Here is a 25,480-nt window from a genome sequence, read left to right as displayed (position 1 = left end):
AAAAAAAAAAAAAAAAAAAAAAAAAAAACAGTAAATAAAAAAAAAGTGGATAACATTCCACACCTCTGCGTCTCAGATTCGTATCTCATTTCTACTGCAATTTATGAATAATGTAACGTGAACCTCTTGATCAGACCTTGTACGCAAGCATTACCATCGTCGTTACATTACTCGTCGAGACACGAGTATCACCGTTACTGAAACTCCCTCCAAGATCCCCAGAAAGTCGCAGCCGTTCGACTCGTAGAAAAATCGAGCATTCTCGGTCCAACGTCTCGCGAGGAATAATCCCAGCGATGCTATCTGGTCGTCTCGAAATAAGTGATCCTTGCGAGCGTCGCTGGTGGAACTCGTCGAGCGTGTGTTCGCGTTCGTTAGCCGAAAAACGTGGCGCATTAACGCGCGACGCGTCCTCGAGGACGAAGGAGGCACGCAGAGGGAGAGCCGCTTCGAACGACGCTGGTTTCCAGTTTTTCCTGGACGAGCAACACAAGCTCGAGGAGTTCCTGGGGCGTGCATCGTCCCCTTCTTCAACTGTGCGCAATTTCCGCTGGCGTTTTGCGCGTGAACCACGATAAAACACGGGGATAGGACGCGGCCACGTTTCGTGGCGCGCGTCCTCGCGATTAACGCGCAACCGGATGTTGCACCGCGCCACTTTCTACCGGTGAACGTGCGCGAGAGCTTTCGCGAGTCAACGATTTCGCTTGGATTTCACCCTTTGTTTTGTACGTGTGCATACTCAGCCTCAGAATGCGATTTATTTTGTAGAATCGTTGGATCACATCGCTGCGTCCTCGTCGAATCTATATCGCTTGGTTTCACTCTCTAATTAGCGCTGGAATAATTCCTGTACCTGTTTCTCTCTGTCAGAGGTGTTAAAGTTGCTTCAGTTATTTATTTGACGAATAAATTGTAGGGAAAGTATTTGTTTATGCTGTTGAGTAACAATGGAGCGATAACGAGAGTCTATTGGGATTGTTTGTATTGGCGATTAGAGCGTTTAATTTTAGGGAACGGGTGAAAGGCTATTTTTGGAATGTTGGGTAAGTGGCACTTAACGTCGATTAATATAGTAATTGCGAGGAGTGTATGTACATATTTTTTTTTAAGAGATTAGAATGATATTCAGGGGAGATAGAAAAGAAGAAGAGACTCATAAAATTAATTGCTTATACGTTGCAATGTAAAGCAAAAGATCAACAAGAAATTTCGATCTTTTATTAGCACATTCGACAATCTCCATGCACCACAACCTTCCATCGATAAACAGTCAGCGTCTTTTTTTAAGAGATTAAGATGATATGCAGGGGAGATAGAAAAGAAAAGTGGACTTATAAAATTAATTGCTTATGTGTTGCAATGTAAAGCAAAAGATCAACAAGAAATTTTCGATCTTCGCATGGAATTTAAATTCGATAATTCGATAACTCGATAAAGATTGGCGCCAAGCGGTTGACATTTAAATCGCACGTGCAATTTGATCCATCGGATTGAAACATCTTGGCACGCGAAATTCGAGAACGGAATACAGAAGAATCACCTGCGTCCAGACGAGAGCAAAATTTTCCACACTCAAAACCCCCTCCGCGTTCGACGGTTTTAAGAACAGAATCCTAACGCGATGGCTCTCCACCCGCTTTGCATAGATTACGTTTCGCGAAGGTGCACAGCTGCCTCGCTAAGCGTTAGAAATAATTCCACGTAAGCGCATAAATAGCCGATGACAATGACGACATAGAAAGCTGCGTCGTGCCGGCAGATGCCTTACCTTTCACTTCTGATGAACGATGACAACCTCGCGTCATTACGCGTTCTACTGATATGCACCGCCTCGCGTCAGCTCGCTGCTTTCGAATATCGAGTGTACAGTCAACTCTCCTATAACGCGGTAAGTGCGTACCGCGTTATATGCAAAACCAATAAATACAAAAGACAAGATAAATTATAAATTATTTTTATCGAATCGAACAGTTCATATAAGAAAAATGATTAAAAAAATGAAACAAAAACTAGACTAAAACACTGTTTCCAACAAGAACAAGACAAACTTTTGTAAAATTATGTAATCTTTCAACACTAATCCTCGCTGTCGGACATGAGTCGCCTAACTCGTCTTCTTCGAATGGGTAAAATGTTTTCCTGGCTTAGTTCATTTTCACAATGGTTTTCAACTGTAGCTTCTTTTTCTAACTCTACTAAAACCTCTCTGTAGGGAGGCTAAGCAATTTCTTAACTCTCTTTTAAACTTTGCGCTGCGCACCGTTGACTGATCAGTTCGAATGAAATGAAGTTCTAATTCTTTAGCCAAATTTAGCCCTTTCTTCGCATCTTGTAGATCGAGATTTGCCACCCATTTGTTTATAGAAACGTATCTAGTTACTAGTCATTGGTAGGCTGTAAGAGTACCGCGTTATAGGAGGGCTGTCGCAATTTCAGCTCCGCGTTATATGGAAACCGCGTTATAGGAGGGTTAACTGTATACGCGCGGATACGACGCTCTCGCTGGACGGATCCAACGGAAAGTGAGTGCGTCGTTGGAAATTGGCGAACGTCGCGTTTAATTTATGCCCACCGCGTATCCTTTGTCCCGCGGCTGAATTCGACCGCCAATAAAAAAGTATCGTCCGGACGTTCGCGCATCGACGGTTCCACCCTTTGTTCTGGTCGAGCCCTGCGGCTCTTTATTCCCGGAACCAGCATCGACGCGAAGTACACCGGAAGGAAGGGGGAAAACATCGTTTACGATGGGAGCGAAAGCGGGAAAAAATGTCAGAGCCCTGAGTCGCTTTCTATCTCTCTCCTTCTCTCCACGTCGCGTTCAGCGAGAGTTACGAGTGTTTTTCGAAACGGTCGAGTGCTGCGCCAAGCTCTTTCGTTCCTCTCTACAAACACTGGCAAGAGAAATCCGCTGGAGAAATGCGGGAACAATGAAGAAACTGTGCGATGGTTTTATATCATAGAAATGGAAGCAGTGCTTGGCGTGTCATCTTTAATTCGTACGAGCGATATTCCGAATGTATCTCCCAGAAGGCTCTTTTCCGCTTCGCAGCGTACAACGCTCGCAGAAGTTCAAGATGGCGGCAGTCAGTAGCTACAGAGATATTTGGGTACACGTATCGAACATGTAGATCTGTTGGCCAATATTTCGTGGAACTCGAGACGATTAGTAATTTTTTGATTTCTCGAATGCTTAGTCGCTGGAAACGAGAACCAGTTTGACGTACGAAAATATTAATTTTAAACTCCTTAACCTAGATACGTCGTGCAAAAAAATTGAGAGGGAATATTCCAGGAAGTAACACCGCATTGTCGAGCTATAAATTAATGTCAGTTCCATCCTGAGGAATTTTAAGATCAACTCAAAAGCAATAGTGAAGAATACTCCGGTTGGAACGCAGTGCCACCAATGCGAAGCGAGAACAATGGACGCGAATCGCAGTCGATCAGTTTCAGTCGCCTAAAAATTAATGTCAGTCCATCCTGAGGAATTTTGAGGATCAACTCAAAAGCAATAGCGAGGAATACTCCGTTTGGAACGCAGCGCCACCAATGCGAAGCGAGAACAATGGACGCGAATCGCAGTCGATCAGTTTCAGTCGCCTAAAAATTAATGTCAGTCCATCCTGAGGAATTTTGAGGATCAACTCAAAAGCAATAGCGAGGAATACTCCGTTTGGAACGCAGCGCCACCAATGCGAAGCGAGAACAATGGACGCGAATCGCAGTCGATCAGTTTCAGTCGCCTAAAAATTAATGTCAGTCCATCCTGAGGAATTTTAAAATCACTTCAAAAGCAATAGCGAGGAATACTCCGTTTGGAACGCAGCGCCACCAATGCGAAGCGAGAACAATGGACGCGAATCGCAGTCGATCAGTTTCGGTCGCCTAATCGACGTCCTATCCCCTGTTGGAATTAGCGGGGCAAGGCATCCGATGGCATCAACGGAAAGAGTTGGACGACCCACGCACGAACATCCGCATAATTTCGTGCGTGTTCATCGTCGGGAAGCGGCGTGCTTTAGATGGACACGGTTGATAGAGACGTAACAGGTGTGGACGGCCAAGCGAGAGAGAGAGAGAGAGCGTGGCACACGTTCGTTACCCTCGGACTTTTCGAGAAACCAGACGCGCACTGCTCGACGTCTACTCTTTCTCTCTCTCTCTCTCTCTCTTTCTTTCTTTCTTTCTCTCTTTCACCCCCTCGAAGGAGGGACACAAGCGAACGCGCGGAACAAATATACCGTTTGACACCTGGAGAAGCACGCCCGTAGGGACCGTGCACAATAGCGGCACGTCCCCAGTGTATAAGGTCCCACTTTGTCCCAGGAATAATAAAGTTCCCGGTGCGGAAGGGATTCGGCAAATCGGCTGGTCGGGTCCCTCGAAGGACGATTCTCGGAAGCGCGGCTTTGTTGGCCTCGCTCTCGCGGTTCTCGAAGGGACAGTCGAACGCGTCTTCTCGAACTGCGACCCCCTACGGCGATTTCCATCTCGTACACCTCGTGCGCCAGGCCCTCCTAGATTTATCGTGGAATAAACAAGCGTTTCGTGGAAACGTTATTTACCGTGCGCGACGCGACTCCACCGCCGCAGAGCCGGTCACAATGCGGACGCGATCGCCTCTTTGCGCCCGTCGTTTTTACGAACGGCTGACAATCGGCTCGTTTGCTACGCGACAACCGTTCTTCCTGGAAACCTGTTACGCTCCCAACGAACTGTACAATTTAGGGACAAAGTGGCCACACGGCTTTCGTATTTTCCAACGCTCCCTTTCCTTTCCCGCACCACCCACGCGATCCTCTTGCACTCTCTCCCTCTTTCTCCCTCTTTGTCTCTTCGACATTTCGAGTTTACAACAATTCCAGCGTTCGAGCCTCGGATGAGCGACGCGTTCTCGGAAACGAAGTTTGCTTTAAATCATGCACACTACACGCAGAGCTAATAACCGGTTTAATGTATTCCTCTGACGGTGTGAGAAAAAAGACCGCGCGCTCCGTAAATGGATTAATTTGAAGAGGTCGAGGAGCGGACACGCGCTTCCAGGTATTCGGTTAAAGTTTGCGGGAAAAAAGTGTGGGCAGGAAACTGGCTGGCACACGAACTGGCTACAGAAGGTATCCGTCCCTCGAATTTGTTCGAAAAGTGCAGTTCAGTGCGTGTAAATATCTAAAATCGTAGGAAATCCAGGCTGCCTCTGTCGGTAAACCGCGACTCCCCCAGCGCATATGTAAACGTCTCGTCGACACGATGTCAAGCATGAAAATGGAAATAGGCCGTGTCGACGACGGGTAACGTATTAATTACGACTTGGAATCAACCAGCAGACGCACCACCGTTTAACCTTCGTCCCTCTTGCGAAACGAACGCACGCCTGAGATTCTCTGCGAACCCGTGTGTTTTGGTCGGTTGCTCTTTGACGACCTCCACTCACCCTGTCTACGTTCGACTTAAAAGCAAAAGGAACGTCGCGGAGGACGCACAGTGTTCGCGTGCAACGTTTCGCGAGCAGTTAAACGCGTCGACGAACGAAAAAAACGTGGCTGTAGATTGGAAATAAAGAGAAGTGTGTCGTCCACTCACCACTCGATGCTCCTGTATCCTCGTAGACAGCAATGGAGGGCCTTGAACGCGCCAATGTTCGCGTACTCCGTAGTCACGACCTCCTTGGTGAACCTCAGCCCACCCGGTGGCAGATTGTCGAATTTGTGCATCGAACAATAGTCCTTGAGTTCGTTCGCCTGACAGATCGCAGCGAGGAGCGAGACGATCGCCAAACCGTGCTCCATCACCGTCAGCGTCATTTTCAGATCTCGATGCGCACGATCGATTTACCAGGACGCGAGAAAACCGTTTCAGAGTCCGTGGCTTTCGAATCCGGGGACCGCCATGACACCGTCCCTGCGATGGAAATGTTGCCGCGAATCGGAGCAGGGCTCTTTCACCGCGAACGAAAACCAATCTCTTTCAAGTCTGCACTGGTCGAGGAGAAACTGTGGAACCAACGTGGACACGCGTTACTCCAAACCAACGCGTTTAATATATGTTGCGAAGCACGAACTTTCTTCTTGATCGAGACAGGGCCACTGTCTTGTTTACTCGAGATTCGAACCAGCCTCAGACGCACGTCTCTTCCTCTTTTTCACTCGTGAACCGTTAAACAGTTCGAACGTTCGATCACCTTCCGTGAAATCTATTCCCTCGCGATCTATTCCCGTCGATTCCAACGACGCATCGACCGTACCGCGAACTGTTCCTACGAAATTTCGACGAACGTTGACTCCAAGTTGCGTGAATGTCTCGTGCGAAGTATCACAGGGCACACAACACGTTTCAAGTTCTCGACGTTACGTCACACTGATCGCTTCCACCAGGAGAGCCGCACTTCGAGACGAGCGGAGGGGGTCGACGTTGTCGCGTGGCGTTTCCTCGAAGAGGGTATGCGAAAAAAAGAATAGAACCGTCGCGAGGAACGGCGCAAATGTACGCACGGTTATGGTCGAGCGACGTACACGCGACACACACGCTGCGAAGGCCGCCGGCTTACTGTCAGCTCGCTGCTTTGAAAACTCCCCGTAGGCCACGGGTTTAAAACGAGCCGCCTGTTGCCTCGTGCTCGATCGGCTCGCCTCGGCTGCGCTCGGATTCCTTCGACGGGACACCAACGCCGCTGTAGTCGCGCGTGACCGCGAATCGTGCGTAACTCCCAAAAGGGTTTTCGTCTCTCTCTCTCTCTCTCTCTTTCTCTTTGCTCTTCGTTCTTGCGAGTTCGAAATTTTCTGCGACGATGCGTGCGACACAGATGTTGCAGACGCCAGTGACGACGAGAAAGGGATATCGAAGTCGATGAGAAAGAAAGAAAACGATGGTCCTGCTGCGAGGTTGACGACGCCTCTGCACGTGTGCAAAGGTAAGTTCCGTAAACACGTATTTCGTAATGTTGACAACTAGTTGACGCCATTTTGTGATCTTGTTAATTCGAAATATTTAGGAAATGACGAGGTCGATGGAGGTTGAATACTACGAGATCAACAGGACGCAGTGAGTGTAATCGTGTGCAGGTTTACCTGGTGTAATTACTCGCAGCCAATTTAACTAGTTGACGCCATTTTGTGATCTTGTTAATTCGAAATGTTTAGAAAACGACGAGATCGATGGAGGTTGAATAATACTTGGTGCGAGATCGACAGGACGCAGTGAGTGTAATCGTGTGCAGGTTTACCTGGTGTAATTATTCGCAGCCAATTTAACTAGTTGACGCCATTTTGTGATCTTGTTAATTCGAAATGTTTAGAAAACGACGAGATCGATGGAGGTTGAATAATACTTGGTGCGAGATCGACAGGACGCAGTGAGTGTAATCGTGTGCAGGTTTACCTGGTGTAATTACTCGCAGCCAATTTAAGATGGCGAATCTTCGAACTGTTCAGCATGGCGTATTTCCTGTTAATAAGGTAAGAATCCGTTTTTTTTTTGTGTTCGTTTTACGCGGTTCTTGGTTTCCCCTCGTCGAATGAGAATTTAATAACATGTATCGCGAATGAAATAAGAAAAAGGGGTACGCGAGGAGCAGGTTGCGTCGAGCGCCTCACAATATTTGCGTTTCGTTCAGTCCACGTTCGAAGGTAAACAATTCGAGTGGCGAGTGCGTGTGTACACGAACGAAAACAAACAGCCAGGGAATATCCATATTTTTCGACGTAACGCAAGCATATATTACTCGAGTGCACGCATTGAGAAGACCAGCGTGCGACCACCGTGCTTGGATCGTCCCCCTCCCTCCTTTCCCTCCTGATGGTGGTGTTGCGATACGTGTACGATTTCGAAAGAAGTTCGATTACGGTGTATGACGTTTCCGCGAATATGATATACTTCGAATTTATGTATTTAAACAGCACCGCGAATAGATAACTTTCCCGGATAAGATTCTATTCAAGGCGACTGGAGACCACGATATTGTTCATCGAATTCGTGGGTGTCGGATCGGTGGACGTTGCGTAAAGCACAACTTTAGCGAACTTTTCCAACCGCGAACGATTATATTACTGACTCGTGGGATTTTCCTTCTGCTTGTGGAACATTCGCAAGGTTTCTAATTTATATCCAATGAGTAACAAAAGTAATTGGACTTGGTGTAGTTTTCATTTCTATTCTGAAGAAATGCGCAACGAGAAAAGAGAGAAAGTGGACAATGTAGATGCTGTTTAAATATTAATACGAATTCCTTAGTTTGAAATCGTGCTAATACTTTCCATTTATCTGCAACGTTAAGTAATGAAATTAGAATAACGATTGAGATAGTAAAAGACAACAGTGAGTATTATAAAACAATTATAAAATCAAGTAGCAAAATAGTGAATCTTCACAGCTCGTTGTGTATTTATTAAAAATACAAAATTGCACAGGTATTCAAACATTTCCATTATGCGTTACACATAGAAGTAAGAAAACGATCAACTCATTGCCGTTAATCGATTTCTTTATCTACAATATCGCGTGAGATCGATATCTTTATCTCGTCAATTCCATTTTCAGTGTATTCTCGCCATTTTCCTCCCACATCAGCGTCTCTTCTTCTTCCCATTCAGTCGCTGTCGTTCTTTCCCGCAGCGTGCCAGGTTATCCAGCTCGATTCTTTAGAATCTCTCGCGTTCGCATCCGTTCTCCAGTTTCGAGCGTTCGCTCTCACCCTTCGCGATTCGGCAGCAACGGGCAGAACCTTCTTCGTGCTGCTTGCTCTTCGTGCGCACGCGGCCGCCGCTGACTTGCATTCTGGGAATTCGAGTATGCGGTCAGTCGTTTCGTGTCGTGTGGCAACGATTATGCCGGATGACCGTAGTCAGGCCCGCAATTTACGTGTGTGCAGAACCGCGACGCATGGGAGAGAACACTTTCATGCGTGCCGACGACCAGCGTGGCCTTTCTCGTGAAATCAGTTACTTTTTCTTCCTCTCAATTATCATCTCCTCTCTACGTATGTCATAAACGATAATTCGCACGGATTTTAATTATTACAGCGACTTATGACTCATCGAACTACGAAGCACTCTTGTTCGTTCATTTTTAACGTCACTGCGAAACGCTCCATCATTCGAATTACAAATTCACCATTTATCGTTGTGCATAAACTCGCGCGTTAATCGTTTCCCGAAAATTGTTTCGAAATCCCAAAAATTGAAAAGAACGGAAACGAACTGAACGACAATAACTCGCGATGCATTTTCCAGATGAACGAGTTGCATATAAATTGCGCACGCGTTACGACAATTCGAAGTCACGCGGAAACGTATTAACTTGTAACTTTATTCAATTTTAATCAATTTTAATCCGTTACTAAATTCTATCCGACGTTAAATTAATACGGCTCCCGTTGCGAGTAGCTGTGTATACGACCAGAGGCGAGCCCTTTAATCCGTACCGTGTAACCAATGGTTAATCGATCGTTAATGCTGTTTAATGGGAACTCGAGCGACTGGAGCGAGCTGGCGAAGTTCGTTCGATCGTGTTCCGCGTCCACTAATTTTCCTGCGCCCGTTCAAAGCGGAAATGCGTGCGTCTCGTTAAACGGGACACCGCGTCTCAAGGATAGACTCGTAGACAGCAAAGTTACGTTGTTGTAAAGAATTTGCTCCGCTGTCTGCAATTTTTCGCCTCGTGAAATCAATCTGGCTGGCTTGGCTGCATCGCATGTACTGCAGACTGTTGTGCAACGCGAATTCCTACCACACGGCAAGGATATCGCGGCTACTGTTTTCGTACAACACGTTCAGCGATAAGAATTAAATTTGTTACGATTTGAGTATCAGAGGAGATTGAGGAGGGTTTGAAAGGAAGATCGCATCGATATTCTACTCTGGAAACGAAACTAAAATGGATAATGTGTTCAGAAAATATTATCTCATAAATTATGTAAAGTGTTTCAAGTCTTCCATCTGTGATAAAATTGATATAGAATAGTGGGAGAGGTGAAACACACAGTGACTAAAATCTTATATTTATAATTTAAATAACATAAAAATTTAGATTTCTCAGCTTGAAAATTCACTAAATAAATTATAAGCTTTTTATACTGTGGTATACATTTTTTTATTATTCTTTACACGGGGAATATAAAAATGTTTCAAGCCTCTCCAGTTTCCTCTGCATTATTTCTAACTTTTTTTTCCGTACTTGTACCTTTTTCCATGCAACCACTTCTAAAAATTCCCGTGCACTACGATTTATAAAGCAAATCCATACACAAAAGTCTACTATATTTTATTATATATTTTTAACTCCAAAGTACTTATTAATTTCTTAATAAATTGCAAGGTACGAGTAAAATTAAAAATTCTAAGGGTTGCACCAGTTTAGACGCGAAAACAGGGAAGCTCCACTTTTTTTTGCAGATACAAATTCCATCGCATTTGGTTATCAGCATCCTTCGCGGTCATTTTCTAGAACTATCGAGTTATCCCTCGAACCAGACATATTTTTTTATATATTTTTAACACCAAAGTACGTGTAGATACTTATTAATTTCCTAATAAATTACAAGATACGAGTAAAATTAAAAATTCTAAGGGTTGCACCAGTTTAGACGCGAAAACAGGGAAGCTCCACTTTTTTTTGCAGACACAAATTCCATCGCATTTGGTTATCAGCAGCCTTCGCGGTCATTTTCTAGAACTATCGAGTCACCCCTCGAACCAGACTTCAAAGAACGGTCGTGTTATCAATTAGAGTTCCGAGATCACGGTGTACGTAACGAAATTAATCTCCCCTTAATTAATGGCGTTAAGGCGCATCCAGCCGTGGAGGCAGTACGAGTTTCCTGATTAAGACGACGACGCGCGTTCTCGGAAGACGCATCGAAACAGCCGGGAAATGCTGCACGACCGGCACACTTTATTGAAATCTTGTACAATTAAAACTGTATAACAAACGGTTAGGCTCGCCGGGTCATAGTACTCGAGCACGATCGTGTTATTAATTCTATTTTAAACTGCCTCGTGCGCGCGATCGATGCGTCGCGCGATCGTTCGAGGTTCTTCTCTGGTTCATTGGTAATTCGTGTACGTTTCAGTAACTGGTTTTCTTATTGCACGAAATACTAATTAATTCGAAAGAGGAATTTTGTGTTTTACGGCTCGAGTTTGCTTCTCGTGATTTCTTAACACGTTCACGCAAATTACGTCTATAGCCGTCCGATCCTTGGACGATATGCAGGCAAACGACGGCTATAGCCGTCGTGCACATTTTAATCAATAAAAAAAGAACAGCGTTAGTACGAAGTGTAATTAATTATATTATATTAACATACACTTCTTAATTGTTGAGTAACACGTCTAGAAAAAAAGTGATAGCATGCCAGACAGCATATTAGTTGCATTTTTGAGCAAACTACGATTATAGCATGGAGAAACTGTGACCAAGTGTGATAATTTTCACTTCCAAACGTACAACTTACGTCTAATTTCATCTGGTAGTCATGAACAATCGAAAAAAAAAATATTTCTGAGGGCGATCGTAGAGTCAAAAATGTGCGTCACGTGTTAATTAGAAAGAGGAATTTTGTGTTTTGGGGCTCGAGTTTGCTTTTCGTGATTTCTTAAATATCTTAGTTTCCTTTTAATATTGGAAATTTTAATGGTGGAGCTCAGCTTCGAAGGATATTAATGCTCCGTTTATTGTACCTTGTGTATTGAAGGAAAATCGCACGAACTTGAACTGATTTCAATGAAAAGTTTGTAACATAGTATACATACAATACAAATTCAATGCACGCAACAATATCCATTCTGCAACGACGTTTCGCCAGCAACAATGCAACGTTACAATGCTCTCTTCTGCCCTTAAAAAGAACGAGCCAACAATTTACAGACACACGTACGCCAGACGACAATCGTTCTGCGTTTCCACGCGAAACACCTCCGTGGAACCCCCGAGCCTTTCTCCCTGACGTTATCTCTGTCACGGCGAATATCGACGTTTCCACGGAAATGAGAAACGCCGTCCGTTTTCCACGGTTTACCAAGAATCCGTAATTACACGGCACGCACACGCCACTTACGAACGTCCCTGGCCCCTCGTCGCACTGGTGTCAAGCGACCATGGTCGTCGTTCTCGAAAAAAGAAGAGAGAAATGGAAGAAGAAGAGGGAAAAAAAAGGAGGAGGAGAAAAAAGACAAAGCCACCGTTACGAGATCAACCCTTAAACGGCGCGGAGTCGTTTTTACTTTCCGTGAGACTCACAGGTGTCCCGACCGGAGGAAGCCGTCCCGCTTATTCGACTCCTGTAATTGTCAGCTGTCCGCTTCTGCCGCTCATTTCGCGCTTAGAGACGACTGGTTCTTCCTCGAACAACGCCATTCGTCTACGACACGCTCGCCTCCGCGGGAATTGAGTCTCAAACCTGTATCTCCGACCGAACGGATCGGCGGACTTGATAGATGTTCCACTTTTTGGTGAACGTGACACCCTTGCGCTCTCCGCTTTGATACGACTTTAATTGTCGGTTATGTGTGTATATAGTTGTACGACACGCTCGCCTCCGTGGAAATTAAGTTTCAAACCTGTATTTCTAATGAAACGTACAGGATACTCTGTCTGGATCTTCCACTTTTTGGAGAACATCGCTTCCTTGCGTTCTCCACTTCGATAGGACGTTAATCGTGAATGTTTCTGTATATGTATATACTTATAAACACGTATATACACGCGACACGTCAGGAATTAAGTCACACACCTGTATTTCTGATCGAAGAGATCAGTGTACTTGATGAATCTTCCACTTTTTGGAGAACATCGCATACTTGCGTTCTCCACTTCGATAGGACGTTAATTGTGAATGTTTCTGTATATGTATATACTTATAAACACGTGTATACATACGCTTCGATGGGAATTAAGTTTCAAACTAATGTTTTTAATCGAAGAGATCAGTGTACTCGATGAAACTTCCACTTTTTGGAGAACTGCGCATCATTGCGTTCTCCACTTCGATAGGACTTTAATTGTTAGTTTACTCATGTGCATATATACTTATATGACACGTACGTGCATACGCTTCGGTGAGAATTAAGTCTCAAACTTGTATTTTTAATCGAAGAGGTCAGTGTACTCGATGAAACTTCCACTTTTTGGAGAACTCCGCATCATTGCGTTCTCCACTTCGATAGGACTTTAATTGTTAGTTTACTTATGTGTATATATACCTATAGACACGTATATACATACGCATCGATGGGAATTAAGTCTCAAACCTGTGTTTTTAATCGTAGAGGTCATTCGATGAATCTTCCACTTTTTGGAGAACGTAGCACCCTCGCGTTCTCCACTTCGCTAGGACTTTAATTATGAACTTACCTACGTTTATATATACTTAAATGACAGTATACATATACAATACATTAACGTCCATATGAATTAAGTCTCAAACCTGTATTTCTAACCGAACGCATCAGCGTATCTGAATGGAGCTTTCACTTTTTCGGAGAACGTGGCATCTTCGCGTTCTCCATTCCGATGAAACATCAATTTTCAATTCCTACGCGTGGACATATGTATTCGTGAGCGTTTCTACGTGACGGGGTACTCGGCTACGCCTTGGCAATCGAAGAGAAAAACAGATCGGCGAACTGGAACGACGCGACGTTTTATTGTCGTGCGAATGGCGCGTGTGCCCGTTTGGCGAACGCGATGGCCTACCATCGCGCGCGCTCCAGTGATAGCGTAACGCCACGTTAATCGCAGTTACATCATCGCGATTCCTGGAAAAATTGCGGTGCCATTTCTAGCTGAGCCGATCGAGGAGCACGAATTCGCACGACGAGCTCGATTTGATCGTTCGAGCTGCTCCAGAACCGATCAATTCGCAGATTTTCATTTTTGATCGTCGATCTGATCCTTGGACATGATTCATCGAGAATGAATGTGGAAAACGGAAGTCAGAGTACTTATTTTTATTTATTCTGCTGTTATTGCATATCATTTCCTTTTAATATCGATCGAAACGTGTTACTGTTCTGCTGCGAGTGAAAAATTATGATGGATGCAGAGTTGTGTAGAATTACGATTGATTAATTTTGCAATCAAGCATCTCGAGTTATGTTTGTTAGTATTGAAAACGAAAGGAAATGACTGAAATGTAATTTAACAAATCGTGAAACCTTTAATATCAGCGAAGCTAATTTAAACGTCTTCCACTTGAAATTAACGCTATTAATAATTAGAGAAAATATTCCTCGACCAAATCCTCAGAGATCTATTTTTTAGACTCTTAATACGAAAGATGGTCCAAGAAAGGATAAAAAACAACGAAGTCCACATTCATTCTCAATGCTATCCGTCACGAAGTGCAAGTTTCTATATAAATGAATCATCCGATCGATTAATCAAAAATAGAGTTCGCCTTGAGCCGATGAAAACAATGTTTATCGATGAATCATCCGGTGGAAAGGTGTGAATTCTTCCATTAAAAACTGTTGCTCGAAAGTCCACGCGTTCAACGAGCCATCGATCAATCCACTACACCGCAAATGTAAGCAATTTTCACGTACGCTTCAGAAATTCGTAGCACATCTTACTTCGCCTGGTTGCGCCTCAAAATGTCCCTCATAATTCTCTAATCGATATCGAGAAAAATCAACGAGCAACGGAAGCAAATTTTAGAATAAAAAAATTAAACCCACGAGTCAACTTTGCAGTGGATTTGTCAATTTTTCAGAAGGCAATTCGATCAACTCGCCAACCTCGCCAGATTCTATGACTGCTCTTTCTCACTCTGTTTTAATTTGCAAAACTTTTCACGCTCCAACCCCTTTTCCGTGTCTCGCGATTTTAATCATCTGCGCTCCTCGAACGAGCAATCGCCTTACAATTGCTCCGTTCCTTCGAGTCGCTGGCAAAAGGAATTAATTTAAGTGGAACTCCATGCGCTCTTCAACCAGCAGTTTATCTCCCTCGATGTATCGATTCGCCATCGATTTTCAAACAATTGCACTCGCTAAAGACAGTTGGAAGATTTCATGGATTAAGGTCGAATTAGTCGACGGAAGGAACGCGTCGCGAGAGGACAAGAAAATCCGAGGATTTATTGCTCGCTTCTCATCGTTAAAAAATAATGGCGTTTCTCGATTCATCGTAACGATTGTTCAAGAGAAACGATCACGGTTAAGAGGTTCGAACGATTTTGCCTTGCATCGAAGCAAATGATAAATTACTTTTGGGAATAAAAAAAGAGTAAATAAAATATCCTAATTTTTCAGTGCATTGTAATTGATAGGATTAGATCAAGTTTGCAAATTAACCCTTGATTATGTCCATTAAGTCCTTCATCGTAGCGATTGTTCAAGAGAAACGATCACGGTTAAGAGGTTCGAACGATTTTGCCTTGCATCGAAGCAAATGATAAATTACTTTTGGGAATAAAAAAAGAGTAAATAAAATATCCTAATTTTTCAGTGCATTGTAATTGACAGGATTAGCTCAAATTTGCAAATCAACCCTTAATTATGTCCATTAAGTCCTTCATCGTGAAGTTTTTCAGGATACTGTTCGCTTTGTTTTGAAGTATCGGTGTCAAGTAGTTCATTAGTCTATCCTGGTAATCGTCGAGCACACCTGGTGCGAGCTCTGAGACGATTTGGCTCACGACATCCGACATTTCCGGGTCGTTGTACATTCCGCTGACCTTGAACTGGAAGATTTTCGACGATTAGATCCTGATTTCTTTTCGCAGCACCAGTTATTTCGTGGCGATACTCACGTCCAATTTTTTCATGTGGAGGTGCAAAACCATCTGGGCGATGTACAGATGCTCGTCCTTTACGGAAAGTTTTACGTCGATGGACACTTGGAGTCCCTTAAGAACGGCGCTGAAAATTGAGAGAAGAGAGATTCTAATCAGATTAGATCAGATTTTCGTTTTCTGGTTTGCACAGTTAATCACGAAGATATTCAACAATGTAACTTTTATCTTTCATTTCAATTAATTATACAACCATCTTTATTGGAGTACTGTGTAGAAAAAGCTAGCTGTTCTATCTGACTATGGAAGAATTAAGAAAAGTTTGATGTTGTAGAATTATTTATATCTTAATTTGCTGCCACTCCACGTCTAAAATTAATTATCTAATTAGGATGATCAAAGTTTTTGAAATTTATACGTTTTGTCTCTTGAGATAAGTTTCAACTTTTATTACTCCAGCTGTTTTCAAGTTTTAGGCTAAAATAGGGGACTATTATAATAGCAAATTTAATGCTCTTTTCAATATTGTTTGTCATTTTCTTGTGGGATTAACGGTTTGGCAGATACAATCAATAATATAAGTAAAATTCCTGTTTCTCTGAAAGAAACAAAAATTCCAATTCTCTTTGCCATTTTTTCAAATTGGACCTAGGTTTATATAAACTTTTTTGTTGCTTTCGAGGTGTAGTATCAGCTGAGAAAATTCGTTACACGAGTAGAGTGAATCATCCTGTACACCGCAATACTTTTCTTTCACGCATAGCAGAAGTTAAAAATTATATCGACGTTAGAGTATGTCTGTAAAGGCTTATCGTTGTAGATAACACACGAGAAATTCGAATTGCTCAGACCCTAATCAGTGGGCAACACGAAGTTTCAATTCACTTTGAAACGCAGGAATCTAAGTTAGGGAACGTTGATACTCAATAATACCACGTTACCAACATCAGAGACCTACCAAACCGACCATGAATACGGCAGGTCTCGTCTGATCATCGAGCCCCGTCCAAATTCTGTGCCACGTTTCAAAGCTTTCTAAATCTATTCAAAGATGCGGTTACTTGGCACGAAAGAACGTCTTCTACGAACGCCAATCTCTGCTGTATCCATCAGTTAATACAAAAGAAGAAAAGAGTACTCACGCTATGGTTCCTTTCCCGTAGAATTCAACGTTCGAACCCAACAGTCCCTTCAGATCGTACTTGGTCATGACGTTGATTTGGTCCCAGAGAAGACTGACGTTTACCTTGAGACCAACGAGCGTGAAGTCACCCTGAAGTACTTTGTAGTTAGCCAAGCCAGATTCGCGTACATTGTCCAAAGCACCTTGGATTCTATCCGAGCGAACGAAGAAGAGAAAACCTCGATCAGATCAGCCTCGCCAACGATCCACGTTTCTTTTACCAATCAGTTGATCGAACTCTTGCTTACAAGAACAATCCCTCGCTCTTCATATTCACGTCCAGATGTTTCCCCGTGTAAGGGTCGAGCTGTGGCAGGCCAAGTTTCGCGTCCCCCTTCCTGAGGACATCCTTGAATTTCTCGAGCGGTCCAACGAGTTGACCTTTCGCGTAGGTGGCGGCTGTCTCTTAAGAGCAAACAGTAGACGATTTTAGCGCGGCGTTTCATTGTAATCGCGAGACAAAGGTTCTCCACTTACGGTCCTCGCGGACTTCCGCCGCGCGGCAGGCGACCAGCACGATGGCCAACAGTGGCACGAAGACACGCATCTGGAAATCGAAACGGAGATCAGCTGTATCACGGTCGATGACTCGCACGTTACACGTATCGCAAGATACTCACGATTTTCGTAAAGTAACACGAGTTGCAGGTTCCTTGGAATTCCTCTGACCCGGTGGAGCGTCGTTCCTTATATACGAGCCGGTATCGTACACTCGAGTTTCAGTATCTTTTATCAGACCGAGTTATCTGATCGATCGATTGTCTGATCGTCGATTCGACTGAGAAGGACGCGGCGTTATGTCACAATCTTCCGTCCATTGTTGCCTTCGTACACCAATTGATATTCTAATCAATAACGACCGTGCCAGCAGCGAAAACCGTTCGTTCTCCGCGTTTGTAAAGAACGCAGATGCCATAATTACGCAACGACGATGCCAGTTCAACGTAATTACCAGTCGCGAGTTCTATCGTCGCAGACTCGACGAACGCGGAAATTTCGTTTACGCGAAGAGATAAAAAAAAAGAAAATAAGGAATCTCAATTACGACGATGCGACAGAGAGGGACACGCCAGTGAACGACGCTGGCCACCAGCGAATCGTGAATTTCCATAAATCCGAAAAGGCTATTTTAGATGGCCATGAAATTCGCGCGGTATCGATCGTCATGGCGTAAATACTTGCTCGTTGGGAGTCTGAAATCGGAGCAACGAGGACGAAGGTCCGACGCAAGGCCGTAAGCCGGCGAATAAACTATCGATACGTAGTAAATCGTGAATGGGATAAGGTGCCTGGGAAACGGAATGAAAAGGGGGCGGCGAGGACGGCGGGGGGATGCGGGTCGAGGGATGCTGCCGCAGAACCAGAGTCGCGTGCATTTCCTTTCGACGAGGCCGCGCGACGACTTCGTTCCTCCAGTTCTCCACCGCGTCAAACTCGCCAATAATCAAACATAACGAAAAAAAGAAAAAAAAAAGAAAACAACCCCTTGCAAAATAAAAAAATCACAATTACATCTCCATCGCCCAAAGAATCATCCATGCAATTCAAAATCGTTCGAAAGTATTAAAAGAATTAAAAATCACCAAGGAAGGAGCAAAGAAGGTGACGCGCGCGTGCAGGTGGCGGAACGCGGCCCAAAGACGCGGAACTCGTGAAGAAATAACAGGGTGGAGAAAGACGATGGAAGAAGAGGGTTGAACGTCGAGGTGGACGAAACGAAGGGTGGCGTTGGGTGGCGGCGGAGGGTGGCGATGGAGGGGTGCCAGGCTCCGTACCGGCAGCCGTGGGGGTAGAATGGGGTGACGGTGAGAGGGGATGCCAGGCCAGTTCACCCTTACTAGCCGCGGCTCGACTCGTCAGTGCGGCCTGAACGGTTCACCGGCCTACTTCTTCGCGCGTCTCGCCTCGCCTCCTCATTTCAGCCAGCGCGATTTACGTCGTCGTGGTCGATCGTTGTTCCTCAGGTTCCTTCGTAGCCCGCCGCCGTCGAGCCACGGGATTCTGGCGATGACCGCTCGCGGGACACGCGAGGTGATCGCAGCCGGTGACGAATAGTCGCGGACCATCCGTCGAGCTCGCGTCCTCGGTTTCGTCGCACGCGAGAAACCAACCTCTCTCGTGGTTTTAGCGCGTTGTTACGCACCGCAAGCAGCAGAGAAGGACGACCGCGTAGCGGATCTGATCGTCGTCGCACGATTCTCGATTGGAACATCGCCACCCGGCTGCTGGTCGTTACTCTCGACGCGGTGGTTGGTCGAGCTGGCCAGCGCGATCTTCAGCGACGGTGCTCTTGTTCCCTTGGAAATTCGTAAGTCTGTATGTTCAAGTACGTTCCGCGAGCTGCTCTCGATAACTGCGTCGCCTGCGACACCGGCGTGGCAGTTTTTAGAGAGGCTGTCTGTCGCGTGGAGGATAGAGTGGATTGATTTTCCTGCACGTTTCACGCTCGATCGTTGCTTTCTTGTTGGTCGCGACGGATCTCCCCTTGGAGAGTCGCTCGTGCGTGTCTTCTTTCGCCGCGGACGAGGATCAGCCCCTTTGCAGTTGGTCAGGGTAATGGGATGGAAAGTGCGTATTGCAGTCGCGTCATTTGTTCGTCAGTTTCGTTTAGAGATCGTACTTTGGAGGCGGTGCACGTTGCGCGGACGGCGTCCCTCGTCCTCTTTCACTGCAGCGTTCTTCTCGTCTATGTTCCATCTTGTACAGAGTTTTTCGCCTCTGCAGGGTCCTGTCGCGTTTTATCATTCACAGCCAGCGGTGATACTCCTCTGCGCGATTGGACGGTTTTTAATTAAGGACGATTTTCGTTCGAGAAGGCTGCAGGGCTTAGACAAGGCTGGTGTTCTAATAAACGGATCGTTTTTTTTCGTTTCAGGAATAGAATCGCGCGTAGATGAGATGGTAAACTTACGGACCAAAGATGCGGTCTATATTTCCAGAAATATCCTCACTCCTTATATATAGAATTTCAAACAATTTTCTTATTACTTTAGTTCAAGAGATTTCGATATTTCTTAAACTTTTAACCTTGGTTCCTACCATAATGCCTGCGAAACAATTTTCAAATTAAAAATCCAGTACCACGAGCCACCATTTTTATCCATCGTTCGCTGTATGTAATATCTAAGTAATTTATTTTAATTATGTTCTTTGTTTTAAAAGAAAAACGCAACGTCTGTAGATATTAAGCTGTCTCTCTCGGAAATAAAGGGTAGATCGCTCTCGACCGCGTCCCCCCTCGAACCCTCTCTAAAAAGGACGCTCTCCTCCTGGCGACGGGGCTTAAGGGACGAGATCGATCCTTGGCAAAGATTGCCTCGCAATAGTCCTATTAGTCCGCGTGAGTTACGACGACAAAGCTACCGGATCGACGATAAGATCAGCGAACGGATATCGAGGTATATGCGACGCGGATTAATGGCGGCCAGGCTCGCCCAGCGCCGGCAATAAATTTCGATAGGCTTAAGTTCGCCGGATGCACTCGAGATCGAGGATGGGATTTTCGTTATTGGAGGCAAACTGGTAAATCTCGTCGCGTTTTCGATATAGCTGCGTGCCCCCTCCCCCTCGTCGATCGATCGCCATTTTCGTTTTGATTTCGAACCGTGCGGTAATCTCGCGAATGCAAAATCGTGCGATTAGAATCTAGCGAATTTCAAAGCTCTGAATGGTTTCTCTTTTGTAGTAAATAAACGCGATCGATTTTTAACCGCTTTTTCTTTAGATTTGCAAAAGTTATAGCGAATTTCTAAGTTCTGAATGCTTCCTCTTCTGTAATAGACAAACGCGATCGATTTTTAACCGTTTTTTCTTAGATTTGCAAAAGTTATAGCGAATTTCTAAGCTCTGAATGCTTCCTCTTCTGTAATAGACAAACGCGATCAATTTTTAACCGTTTTTCTTTAGATTTGCAAAAGTTATAGTGAATTTCAGAGCTCTGAATGCTCCCTCTTCTGCAATAGACAAAGACGATCAATTTTTAACCGCTCTTTTTTTAGAATTCCAAAGTTATTTTGTGCCTTGGGCAATTTAAATCGTGGTTACCCAAGGTATTATTATTGTTATTGTATTTAGTTTCAACTAGGGTTTCGTCATCCCAAGTCAGATATTTAAGAAGTGTGAAGGGTTAGTAAAGTGCGCCAGCACAGAAGGGGTAGAATTTCTCACGCTCTCATCCCTTCCAAAGAACGGCTACTTTATCCGGAATTTCTGGCGAAATAAAGAAGAAAACGAAGAAAACGGTGCAGCTTTTTAATATTCCACGCACTTTGCACTCGCGTCGCTTAAGAGGGTCGCCGTGGAGGCGCAGTCCGCGAATGGAAGACGATGAATCGGGAGCATGGTGAATTGGGGGCTGCTGGAAACGGGGTGCTCGGTAAGATTCGAATAGAAAAATCGATCGCACTCGACTCGCGGGAGGTTCGCCTTTTACCGTCGAGCCTGTTACCCCAACTGCATGTACACTCCTTTAAAAAGAAAAAAAAAAAAAAAAAAACAAATCACCCTCAGTTGTCGCGCGAACATCAACGAAACCGATCGCAGCGATCGAGCAGAAATTACGAGCAGCCAGCTCTAGCAAGCACTCGACGCGCTATCTGTCGAGTGGCTTCTGACGTCCACTTATTTGCGCTAGATAAGGGTGCGCTTATCCAGATAGCGTAACAGCCGAACGAAACACAGTTTTCGACAGACAAATTGTACTAGTCGACCAACTGAACTCCCAAACGAGGCGATTCGAGCGATCCTCTTCGATTCTGCTTCTCAAGGGACGATTACACAGGGTTGAACACGTGGAGGAGCAGGGGTGCTCGCGTGGAGAACGTTTCCCAATGGTTTCGCGCGTCGAAGCTTCGTTGGATCGAGGGTCGCGTCGAAAGCTTCGCAAAGAGAGCAGTACGTTTCTGTTTTCTTTTTTTTGCTTTTTTTCGCGTACCCTGAGGTGGCGAAGGGAGGGGGTTGGAAGAAGTGCCGGCAGACAGCGGAGCGGACGGTGTAAAGTAAACGTCGGGCACACACCTTCGCGGCCTTTGCTTTCGTTTGAACTCGCAATCAGCGCCGACTAAAAATAGAAACCGTGACCTAACTACGCTCGACTCCACAATTATGCATTTCCTACCGTTGCCCGACTATTTTTCACCCCCCGCGGACGGAATCAATGCACCGTTAATGCGACTCGCCGCCCTGTGCAGACGCGACACACGCTTGGTGGTAGCGTCTTGTTAAGGACGAGATCAATTTTCTTATGGGTACGCGAAATTCTTCCTTTTCGTTGTTTATAATCTATAATCTCTCGTGCGATTTTTAACTCAGTTGCATCATTGTTTTACTTAAGTTGTCGCGTTGGAACATTAGAGACGTTCGACTGACGACTTGTTTCGATATCAAAATGTCGATCGTATGTGCAGTACTTGTTGAGGGCGAGATCAATTTTCTTATGGGTACAAAAAATTGTTCCTTTTCGATGTTTATCCGCACGCGATTTTTAACTCATTTGCATCATCGTTTTGCTTAAGTTGTCGCATTGGAACATCAGTGACGTTCGACTGACGACTTGTAACGGGCATCCAAATTATTCATGGAGGTTATTAAAACAATATTCTGTTTAAAATGATTGGTGCACAGTGTTATATCGCAATATCACATTTTATGAAAAAGGAAAAAAAAAATTTTTTTATACATAAAATAAACTTATTTTAATTAAAATAAAAATTTAAATAGATTGTTCTTTGTGAAATTATTTGAAGTGGTCAATACATAGTGCTTTCAGATTCGTTTTCAGATGCGAGTTTCGTTGAGTCTTCTTTTTTATTAAATTTATATATATATTCTTTTTTTAATTTTCGATCAGAAGAATGAAAATTACACCCCAAAATGAGTATCATCTGCCTCTCTCTCTTTCAAGACGTATATAAAGACAAATACGAGACGTTGAGTAGCATTAATTAATTATGGACGTTACAAAGTGTCTTCCATTTTCGATCAAACCTTTTTTTAAACTAGAAAGAAGTACTCTACAAAATAAAGTTAACCATCGCGTAACACAGTTCGAGTATCGACAATCCTTGTCCTCTGAACTTTCTTCAGTTCTCTGCGCCACTATTCGAAGACAATCACATCCTCACTCTCAATTATCCCCAATTCTCGAACCTTCTTCTTACCTTTATATTGCACAGTACTTCTCTCGAGTGTGAAAAAAGATTTCGCAAAAAACGGAAGACATTTTACACCAGCCACGAAGTTCATAATTAATTAACACCATTCAACCCCCTCGTATCTGTCTCCACTTAACAATCGTCCCCCAATAATTCAGGGAATTTTATTAAAATCGCGCGTACGTCGACTACAATATTTATACGGTCCGCGTTGCATAAATCTCCGGATTAAAGCTCTCCACGCACAGTGCCTCGCAACGAGCTCGCATTTCCGCGAGTTAATTAACGAGTTAACGATCGCCATACCGCCAGCGGCGCATTTCCTTGGTAACCGCGAATATTTTTCGACGAGCGCATCCACCATTCGTTATCCACGTTGATATAAAACGTAGCTTCGCGGATCGAGCGTAATTCTGGACAGAGACGAGGGTGGTTTTCTGGTTCTCGCGAGCGAGTCAGCAATTAGCCACCCCTAACGGCTGTTCCTCAGGGTCGAGGGCTCTGATTCGTGGGTCGCGTTTAGCGTTATCGACGGGAAATGCGTGGTCCGTTTGTTAATGTCCCCTGAAAAAGGAAGCACATCTCGATATCGACGAGCAGCGAGATCAACGGCCTGATAAGGACATTGGCCTTTATTCGTTATCGTCGCGGATCTGCTCGCGTCTGCAGTTCCGCCTCAGCAGAGGCACGTCGCCTTCTACTTTAGTCGCCCGTTATTCCGCCTCTTTTCCACGGAACTGACCTTTTCGACGTCCTCTGCAATAAACCTTTGTATTAAAAAATAGCGGTCGTAGTACGCGTGCAAGAAGAACAGAGAAATTGGAATTTTTAGTGTTAACAATGCGATGGGCAGTGAATAAGTACTTTGATTATTCAAAAATAATGCGAAATCGTTGAATGGTGTCTTCAACGTTTATTGAAATTGAATATAAATTTTTTAAGTACTACAAATATATTGAAATACTAGAAGAAGAAAAGAGGAATTGGAATTTTTAATGTTAACTATGTGAAGAGCTGTAAATAAGTACTTTGATTATATAATAAATTATTGATTGAGTAATATAGGATATATAATGTTTAGTGAAATTTTTGAATGATATATTTAACATTTATTGAAATTAAATATAAATTTTTAAGTACTGGAAATATATTGAAATACTAAAAGAAGAAAAGAGGAATTGGAATTTTTAGTGTTAACAATGTAAAGAGCAGTAAATAAGTACTTTGATTATTTAATAAATTATTGATTAAGTAATATAGAATACATAATGTTTAGTGAAATCGTTGCACAATATCTTCAACGTTTATTGAAATTAAATTAAAACTTTTAGGTACGTACTAAAAATATATTAAAAAAGAAAAGGGAAGAGAATTTCAGTGTCACAAGAATATACGAACGTGTTTCAAATTCAAATTAACTATAGAAAAGCACAATCGACAGAGCCGAAAAATCGCCAGATGGACGTCAATCAGCGTCAATCATCTAGACAACTCGCAACACTTGAAACAAAAGCGCACGCACCCGGAAATATTCAAACTCCCAAATTCGTAACCCATCCAACTATCGATACAATTTAAAAAAAAAAAACATCCATATAAATACAACTATCAAACGTAATCCACGATACGAATAAAATTCGTCCCGCAATTACCAAATCGCAAACATTTCCCCCTTCCTGGAGCACAGCAACTACTCGCAACTGTTGCCAAATGAGGATTAAAAGTTCCCCTCGCAAAAGCTACGGAAATGAGGAGAAAGAAAAAAAAGCTGGCCCCTGAGTAATTTGTCAAACGAAGAGAGAAAAAGCGCAGAAGGATGGAATCGAATGCGAGGGGGAGGGTTAGTCGAGGACCGCAACCACCCCTCGTCGCACCTGCAGCCAACCACCCCTGGTCCCTATTATATCGATACAATTAAAAAAAAAACATCCATATAAATACAACTATCAAACGTAATCCACGATGCGAACAAAATTTATCCCACAATTACCAAATCGCAAACACTTCCCCTCTCCTTGGGGCACAGCAACTACTCGCAACTGTTGCCAAATGAGAATTAAAAGTTCCCCTCGCAAAAGCTACGGAAATGAAGAGAAAGAAAAAAAAGGCTGGCCTCTGAGTAATTTGTCAAACGAAGAGAGAAAAAGCGCAGAAGGATGGAATCGAATGCGAGGGGGAGGGTTAGTCGAGGACCGCAACCACCCCTCGTCGCACCTGCAGCCAACCACCCCCTGGTCTCTATTATGCCCGCCACATTCTCCTCGGATCCTTATCTAATCAGGTTAATCTATCCTTTCCTATCCGCCACGACTTACCACCCCCCCCCCCCCTCTTCAACGTTCACCTTCCACCCCTCAGCAATCCGCGGCCCCTTTTCCTCGGAGCTTTGTGTCAGCTGACACGTGACTGTTTATA

General features: G+C 44.1%; 3 protein-coding genes across 3 annotated transcripts in view; 1 reads left to right on the top strand and 2 right to left on the bottom strand.

The window, feature by feature from the left end:
* The window catches only part of LOC143427463 (interleukin-1 receptor accessory protein-like 1-A), a 150,332-nt gene extending 144,519 nt beyond the window's left edge, over positions 1 to 5,813 (bottom strand). Inside the window, exon 1 of the mRNA XM_076901627.1 lies at positions 5,584 to 5,813. Within this exon, the coding sequence (XP_076757742.1) occupies positions 5,584 to 5,804 (221 nt within the window). The 5' untranslated portion in view covers positions 5,805 to 5,813. The remainder of the gene's footprint in view (positions 1 to 5,583) is intronic.
* Positions 5,814 to 7,404: 1,591 nt separating this feature from the next.
* LOC143427458 (acetylcholinesterase) overlaps positions 7,405 to 25,480 on the top strand; it is an 80,438-nt gene continuing 62,362 nt past the window's right edge. The window contains exon 1 of the mRNA XM_076901619.1: positions 7,405 to 7,454. The gene's annotated coding sequence lies outside the window, so the exon portion shown is untranslated. The remainder of the gene's footprint in view (positions 7,455 to 25,480) is intronic.
* Positions 15,434 to 17,630, bottom strand: LOC143427473 (uncharacterized). Its single transcript, XM_076901644.1, has 6 exons — positions 17,534 to 17,630; positions 17,391 to 17,460; positions 17,162 to 17,318; positions 16,873 to 17,064; positions 15,749 to 15,857; positions 15,434 to 15,679 (listed from the first exon to the last, which is right to left on the bottom strand). The coding sequence occupies exons 2-6, from the start codon at positions 17,458 to 17,460 to the stop codon at positions 15,482 to 15,484; spliced, it is 726 nt and encodes a 241-aa protein (XP_076757759.1). The 5' UTR covers positions 17,534 to 17,630; the 3' UTR covers positions 15,434 to 15,481.

This window comes from Xylocopa sonorina, chromosome 9, assembly GCF_050948175.1.
Source record: "Xylocopa sonorina isolate GNS202 chromosome 9, iyXylSono1_principal, whole genome shotgun sequence".
Taxonomy (NCBI): domain Eukaryota; kingdom Metazoa; phylum Arthropoda; class Insecta; order Hymenoptera; family Apidae; genus Xylocopa; species Xylocopa sonorina.
This window is presented reverse-complemented; position numbering and strand designations above follow the sequence as displayed.